Raw genomic sequence first — 8,913 nt, 5'->3', positions numbered from 1 at the left:
ATAAAGCTTCCCGTTATATATATATATATATATATAAATATATATATACATGCACACACACACACACACATACATATATATATATATATATATATATATATATATATATATATATACACACACACACACATATATATATATATATATATATATATATTAATTAATAAGGGTGAGAGAATTAGATACTAATTTAATAGTATATCTATTCTACACCAAGTGGCCTAGTGCTCCGAGAAACCTGGATTATTATAATATATTATAATATTTTTACAAAATAAATATAAGAGAGTGGTCACTATATGGCTCACTCTAGCACCAGTTAATCCAAAAGGTTTCAACCACAAAAATACATGTTTCCCATGAAAGTCAGTACGATTGCTAGCTCACACGGACAGGGCAAATAAAAAATAACAAAAATACAGATTATTTTGGGACAATTGTTTCGCTATTAATGAATTAAATGTAATTTTACTTACAAAAAAATCCACTTGTAGCTCCTCAGCCAAAACTATCTGGATGAAATCCACTCAATCACACGCCAGATTTTACCATAACGATAAATACGCGTGTGGTTCAATTGATTACATCCGACGTTATAATTCACACATATATATATATACATATATATATATATATATATATATATATATAATATATATAACGGGAAGCTTTATGAAAATAAACAAAAGACGAAGGCAGGTGGAAAACAAACGAACAATTGTATTAGTATGGCGCTCAGGAAATATAAATAAAACAAGTCTTTAACGTTTCGAGCCTACGCTCTTCAACAGAAAGATACACAGAGAGAGAAAAACACAGAAAGAAGGAGAGAAAAAAAATGCGTGCAGTAGCTAACGAATCAACATATACACACACACACACACACACATATATATATATATATGTGTATGTGTGTGTATATATATATGTATATTTATATATTTATGTATATATGTATATATATAATAATAATAATAATAATAATAATAATATATATATATATATATATATATATATATACACACACACACGACGGGCTTCTTTCAGTTTCCGTGAACCAATTCCACCGATAAGGCTTTTGCTCGGCCAGAGGATTGAGTAGAAGACACCTGCCTGTGTATGTATATGTACGTGTGTGTGTGTGTGTGTGTGTGTGTGTGTGTACACATATACCTGTACGCACGAGCGCACTCGTTCGCGCACGTGCGTATGTATTGAATTGATATGAGATACCTGGAAAGTAGGCGGGTCGCTAGGTGCAGAGTAGCAATTAAGGTAGGTCGCTAGGTTCGCAAGCAGAGGATAATTTATAAAGCTAATCGGAAGGAACTCTCCTTTATTCCCAGAATTTGCAAACGGTCCCGTTACTAGATTCAACTAAACTGTTGTGGCCGATTACTCTTTTACTCTTTTACTTGTTTCAGTCATTTGACTGCGGCCATGCTGGAGCACCGCCTTTAGTCGATCATATCGACTCCGGGACTTATTCTTTGTAAGCCCAGTACTTATTCTATCGGTCTCTTTTGCCGAACCGCTAAGTGACGGGGACCTTAAAGTTTTTTTCCTATTTTAATTCTAAATTTAGTAATAACTTCAAATTTTGGCTCAAGGCCAGCAATTTCAGGGGGTGGAGGTAAGCCGATTACATCGACCCCAGTGTATCACTGGTACTTATCTTATCGACCCCGAAAGGATGAAAGGTAAAGTCGACCCCAGCGCCATTTGAACTCAGAACGTAAGGACGGACAAAATACCGCGAAGCACTCTACCCGGGGTGCAAATTCTAAATTTAATATTAAATTTCTTAATTTCTTCCAGCAGTGGCTGTGTGGTAAGACGCTTGCTTCCCACAAGGTTCCGGGTTCAGTCCCACTGCGTTGTAGCTTGGGCAAGTGTCTTCTACTATAGTCTCGAGCCGACCAAAGCCTTGTGATTGGATTTGGTAAACGGAAACTGAAAGAAGCCCGTCGTATATATATATATATGTATTTTTGTGTCTGCGTTTGTCCCCCACCATCATCGCTTGACAAACGATGTTGGTGTGTTTACGTTCCCGTAACTTAGAGGTTCGGCAAAAAAGACCGATATAATAAGTGCTACGCTTACAAAGAATAAGTCCTGGGATCGTTTTGTTCGACTAAAGGCGGTGCTCCAGCATGGCCGCAGTCAAATGACTGAAACAAGTAAAAGTAAAAGATAAACTTCGTTAGTTTGCAGCTGAAAATCGAATCTTCTTTTCTGCAAACATACTTAATCGATTGATCTGTACTTATCGATCTACATGTGTGCATATGTAAATGTGTACAAATGTGTGTGTGTGTGCGAGAGAGAGTGTGTATGTGTGTGTGTATGTGTGTGTGTGCGTGTTTGTGTATGTATGTGTGAGTGTGTATCTATGTATGTGTGTGTGTGTATAAGTGTGTGAGTGTGTATGTATGTGTGCGTGTTTGTGTGTGTATGTGTGTGTGTGAGTATGTATGTATGTGTGTGTATGTGTGTGTGTGTGTGCGCGCGTGTGCGTGTGTGCATGCGTATTCCTAGACTTGTCGTCTGCCTGATCCCTTGTAAGACCACGCCGTGTAAGACTGCAGATAATTCAGTTGGGTTTTTTCCTCCCATGGCAGATGATATTGTCCATGCAGAGAACAGGGCAACCCCGTCCTAAAAGCGTGATCATCTCCGCAAGAAAACCAATTCCACTGAACACCTGAAACATTTGCGCCAAGTGAACACCCCGCCCGTCCACCCATCCTCCTCCCCGATCTCTTAAAACCTCACCAAATTCCTCCTTTATCGTTTACTTGTCTCCGTCACTGAACTGCGGCCAAGTTTAGGGACCGTTTTCAAGAGTTTTACTTGAACGGATCGACCCCAGTTCTTATTTTTTTAAAACCTGGTACCTATTCTATCGGTATTTTTTGCCTAACCGCTAGGTTATGGGGGACAAACACGGACACACACACACACACACACACACACACACACACACACACACACACACACACACATATACTCTGTATGACAGGCTTCTTTCATTTTCCATCTACTAAATCCACTCACTTGGCTACGATGATTGGCGTGAGGCTGTATGGTTGGCCTGGGGCTATAGTAGGAGACACTTACCCAAGGTGCCATGCTGTGGGACTGAACTCAGAACCATGTGGTTGGGAAGAAAACATCTTACCACACGGCCACGCCTGCACCTCTTTTATTGACTCCAGAAGGATGGCTTTATATATATCAAGTTCGATGAACGAAAGTCATTAAAAGATGAATGGATTAAGGATAAAAGCCGCGAATATGGGATATTAATGGCGGGAAGAAGAGGATCGATGTTAGGGGACCTGAATTTGGTATTAAAACAAAAATGGGAATAAAATGAAGTATTCGTGACGTTTACGAAATTGACGAGTGACAGATGAGAAATTAATGCCTGTCCCAAATTCTGTGTTGACCCTAAACACAGAAAGATGATTTTCCTGTTTGCTGGGAAAATAGAAACGAAAACTGCAGCAACCCGTCCAGACACACCAAAGCCCTAGCTACCCACTCACCTGTTCCCCAATTTTCTAGAAGACAGGATTTCACTCTCCATTCCGTGTTTAATATTCACGTGGCACTAAGGCGGCGAACTGGCAGAGACGTTAGCGCGCCGGGCGAAATGCTTAGCGGTATTTCGTCTGCCGTTACGTTGTGAGTTCATATTCCGCCGAGGTCGACTTCACCTTTCATCCTTTCGGGGTCGATAAATTAAGCACCAGTTGTGCACTGGGGTCGATCTAATCGACTGGTCCCCTCCCCTAAAATTTCGGGCCTTGTGCCTAGAGTAGAAAAGAATATTCACGTGGCACTTAAAGCAGAAAATTAAGATTTGGTATTTCAAACCTTAAGTCTCTTCTGCCATGGTCCTTAAGCAGAAGGAACATGGCTGTCGTTCGATTCTAATCGAACGTAACAGAGAGAGATTTCAAGCTAACTCGGACAACACCAAAATCTGTCCACCACACGCAATCACCGTTGTTGGACACAATTCCACAGGTCAGCAGTGAGCAGTCTCTCCGATCATCTTTTCAAAGACCTCTTCTCATTTCGGACAGTTCTGCTGACACCATTGTTGTTTCCGTTGTCAGAGCTGCAGTTCTTCACGGATTCTTTAGCGTGGATTTCCAAACATGAAAGTCGACCAGAAAAGCAAAATATCGACAATTTTGTTGAGTTTATAGGCGCAGGCGTGGCTGCGTGGTAAGAAGCTTGCTTCCCATCCACATAGCGCTGAGTTCAGTCCCTCTGCGTGGCACCTTTGGCAAATGTCTTATACCATAGCCTCGGACCGACCAAAGTCTTGTGAATGGATTTGGTAGACCGAAACTGAAAGAAGACCGTCGCTAACTCTTTCTCTCTCTCTCTCTCACTCTCTCTCTCTCTCTCTCTCTCTCTCTCGCTCTCTCGCTCTCTCTCTCTCTCTCTCTCTCTCTCTCTCTCTCTCTCTCTCGCTCTCTCTCTCTCTCTCGCTCTCTCTCTCTCTCTCTCGCTCTCTCTCTCACTCTCTCTCTCTCTCTCTCTCGTTCTCTCTCTCGCTCTCGCTCTCTCTCTCTCTCTCTCTCTCACACACACACACACACAAACATGGAAGATGAAATCTAAAAGAAACCCACCGCGCGCGCGCGTGTGTGTGTGTGTGTGTTGTGCTTGTATTTATTTACGTTCCCGTAACTTAGCAGTTCGACAGAAGAGACCTTTAGAATAATTACAAGGCTTAAGATTTAAAAAAAAAAGCTCTGGACTGAATTGTAACGCCCGAGTAAAGTGGATTGAAACTAAGAGAAAATGACAAAAGACGAATCTATTTCCTGAAACTTATTTCACCTCCTCCTTGATTAAAATGAAGGAGAATTACAAAGAAACGGAACAACTTTCGTTTCTTTACGTTTATTGATTGGAGGATCTAAGAAATTCCGATAGAAAAAAAATAAAAGTTACAATTTCAAGTGAAGGAACATATTTCGTAATAAACCTTCGGCGCAAACCTCTGTCATCTTTCCTATTTAACTTCCTAAAGTTATTTCTACGAGTTTCTTTGTAAAGTAAACGGAATACTTTGATCCAATAAACAACCCCAGCTCCATTGTCTCGATGTACGAATTGTGAAACAAAGACACACACACACACACACACAAACATGGAAGATGAAATCTAAAAGAAACCCACCGCGCGCGCGCGTGTGTGTGTGTGTGTGTTGTGCTTGTATTTATTTACGTTCCCGTAACTTAGCAGTTCGACAGAAGAGACCTTTAGAATAATTACAAGGCTTAAGATTTAAAAAAAAAAGCTCTGGACTGAATTGTAACGCCCGAGTAAAGTGGATTGAAACTAAGAGAAAATGACAAAAGACGAATCTATTTCCTGAAACTTATTTCACCTCCTCCTTGATTAAAATGAAGGAGAATTACAAAGAAACGGAACAACTTTCGTTTCTTTACGTTTATTGATTGGAGGATCTAAGAAATTCCGATAGAAAAAAAATAAAAGTTACAATTTCAAGTGAAGGAACATATTTCGTAATAAACCTTCGGCGCAAACCTCTGTCATCTTTCCTATTTAACTTCCTAAAGTTATTTCTACGAGTTTCTTTGTAAAGTAAACGGAATACTTTGATCCAATAAACAACCCCAGCTCCATTGTCTCGATGTACGAATTGTGAAACAAAGACACACACACACACACACACACACACACATGCGCTCTCATCAACATTCGCACCCACACATCAACATTTGACGACCTACTATATATGGCTATTCTTTGTAACTAAATCCTAGACATCAGAATTCCTGGTTTAAGGGTTGAAATTGTTCCGTGTTGAAATGCAACGAATTCCAGCAAGGTACAAATTTCTGTTTAAAGATTTAAAGTAATCTGCTATAAAAAGGGGTTGTTATGGCTTTCACTCATCACAAACTCAAAGGTTTGCAATTGGTCACTATCTCGCCTTGCTAACGATCTTAAAGCTTCAAATTAACGCCGACCTTACAACAAAACAGCTATCTTTCACACTAGGTAGACATAGCCAACTGTACACTTCACTGATAAAATCACCAAAATCCAAATATCCACAATGGGTAAGATCAGATTTTTCGCTTTCTGTACATTATTTTCTTCTCAGCAAATAATGATTTTTCTTTCTGCTGTTTGTTTTTCTTTTTGGTCACACACACACACACACACACACACACACACACACACATCGAAGCCAAAATAATTTTTGCATTATGCCTCTATCGTTCCAGTTTGCCGTTTCATCGCCGTCGTATTGCTCTACAGTTATGCTTTGCAAATCTTTGCCTCACCAATTCCTTCGTCGGCCACAGATGAACTCCTCACTTCGGCAAAAGAATCATCGATAATGACAAGAGTCGTAGTTGGAAACGTATTGCAGTATTATGTAAGTAATAATTATATGTTAAAAATAATAATAATTATGGAATGGCGGTTGAGGGACCAACGAAATACCTTGTGGTATTTTGAGTTAATTTATTTTCTAAGTTCAAATCTCACCAGATTTGATTTTGTCATTAATCCTTTCTGGGCGATAAGTCAGTAAGTAGGGCTTCATCCTTCCGTGAACGATTGACCAGTCACCAGTAATATACCGGGGATCAATTTAATCGATTGTGTATGTTCGATGGCAATATCGGAACGATTGACCAGTCACCAGTAATATACCGGGGATCAATTTAATCGATTGTGTATGTTCGATGGCGATATCGGAAATCACTGTGCTGGATGATCGATCGTTTGTCAGGAATAGCAAAATACTGAACCAATTGCCTCATCTTATTTCGTTAAGTTTTCAGGTTACGAGATCGAACGACACCAAAGTCAAAGGCATCATTTTTCATCCCTCTACGACCATGTCCTATCTTCTACAACTTTCTAATTTACCAATTGCTAAGACTTTTTCAAATCAATAATTATATCTTGATAAAAATTCTTAAAAAAACAACTCTTAATTATTGAGAGATAAAATACACGAAACACCTCTAATCGATTTCTACCTTGTTTAACTAATTATGAAGTAATTAATATTATGTAATTAATATAATTTATTTCATTTTTTAGTGTAACCACTCAGTGTACCCTTCCTGCTACAACTGTAGTAATTTTATCCGAGAAATAACCAAGTCAATAGATTCAACTTTTCCCGAACTACACCTCAATGAAACTTTGGATTTCACAAACTACGACGATTTCCAGGTATGTTTTTAATGAATATTTCAGTATTTTTACAACCAGCGATTGTTTCATTAGGTCAATATTTTCTTCTTCATTGGGGTTGATTTGAAGAAGAAAAGAAGCGGTCATTTTCACGCAACTCTGGTGGGTTTCATCTGGGATTGGAAAAGTCCCGATGATTCGGTGGTCTTTGAGTGGGAAAGACCATAACGAAATTTTTGTTTTTTAAGTGGGTAACAAGCAAATCGAAAGACTAAGTTTTCGAAGGTTCAACCAAGCTAATAATAACTTTTATCACAAAGAGGATAATCTAATTTAATTCTCTAATCCCATCTCTTCACGTCAGAGTTAGGTCACCCATTTTAGAGTCTTGTGCTGTAGTAAAGCAAGAGTTTTATGGGTCTTCAGTATACCTCAGTGCCAAGACAATGTTTATAGGAAACGGCAATAAATTGACAGAACCGATAATTGGCTGGAGTAAAAAACATTGCGCTATTCTGTGAATATAAATATGGATTCATATAATTTTGCCCAAGAATGGTGAGGGAGCGTCAGGGTTGCAACATTAGCAGACTAAATGTTGGGGCTAATATAGTGTAATCAATTCAGTCGATTATGATTCGAACCTTCTAACAAATGCAGGTGTGTGTGTGTGTGTTCAGTAAATCATAAATCCGAAAAAGAAGTTATAGAGCAGTAGAGTTATAGAGATCAAGATAGACATGGCCAATCTATGGTGCTATCCTGAGTTTCACGTCCATAAAGTGCTTAGCTTTACAGCGTTTCTTCAGATCCTAAAACCCATTGGCCTATGGTCTCTCCAGCAAGTGGCCTCTCTAGAAAATGGAGGATTGTCTCCCTTTGACCGCTAAGTAATTGACCATGTTGGCGTGTGGGTCCCAGGACGTCATCAGGAATTTCGGGAAGTGCAACAAGGGTCCGAAGACTCCTGTTCTGGAGTTAAGGATGTTCCCCAGGTCGAGGAAGTCCTTTAATGTCATCGCTCGTTCACGAACAGTTTACAACGCTTAGTCAGATTTTTGTAGGGGTCTGGAGTTTCTAGAATCTTCCATGATACTATATATGGGGTTTCATCGTCCTTCAGCCGCCATGCATGGCTGGGGAAGGACGTAGCGTATCTCCTTTCCAGGATCCTCAAAGAGAAACTGTGGAGAGGCCCTGTTTGAACGCGTTACCGCAATTGACTAAAATGTTCTTGATATTAGGGGCGCAGCTAAAAGAGACCCTTAAGTTGTGTCTGTTGAAAATGCATTCGTACTTATATGAACGTGTAAAGTGTTTATCAACTAAGCTGATGAACATCCTACCTACACACGTTTTTACGTTGAGGGAGAAAGGGGGGGGTGCAAACCAAATGATATTTCTGCGGCGCTTCCTTCTGCGGGTGTTAGTACCCGGCATATATATATATATATATATATATATATATATGTCTGGTAGTAAAAAAGGCAACTCCTTGAGCGGCCGTAACCAACAACTTTTTTAGTATTACTGCACCAAATTGGTTTAGCATCTATAAAATTCTTAGCTGTATAGGTGACTCGCCAGACTCGTTGGTCGAAGGTACATAACCTTTCTACAAGAAGTAGGAAAAGGTTTTGGTCTGCCAGAGTTTTAAACAAAGAGTCCCGAAACGAAATTCTACTGAGCAACAATCCT

At 39.6% G+C, this 8,913-nt stretch overlaps 1 protein-coding gene across 1 annotated transcript in view; it reads left to right on the top strand.

Moving 5' to 3' along the window:
- Positions 1 to 6,115: 6,115 nt before the first annotated feature.
- LOC115212847 overlaps positions 6,116 to 8,913 on the top strand; it is an 8,782-nt gene continuing 5,984 nt past the window's right edge. Inside the window, exons 1-3 of the mRNA XM_029781622.2 lie at positions 6,116 to 6,119; positions 6,288 to 6,442; positions 7,120 to 7,254. Of these exons, the coding sequence (XP_029637482.2) occupies positions 6,116 to 6,119; positions 6,288 to 6,442; positions 7,120 to 7,254 (294 nt within the window). The remainder of the gene's footprint in view (positions 6,120 to 6,287; positions 6,443 to 7,119; positions 7,255 to 8,913) is intronic.

Source organism: Octopus sinensis, linkage group LG6 (genome assembly GCF_006345805.1).
Source record: "Octopus sinensis linkage group LG6, ASM634580v1, whole genome shotgun sequence".
Lineage (NCBI taxonomy): Eukaryota > Metazoa > Mollusca > Cephalopoda > Octopoda > Octopodidae > Octopus > Octopus sinensis.
Note: the sequence above shows the minus strand (reverse complement) of the source record. Positions and strands in the feature narration are given on the sequence as shown.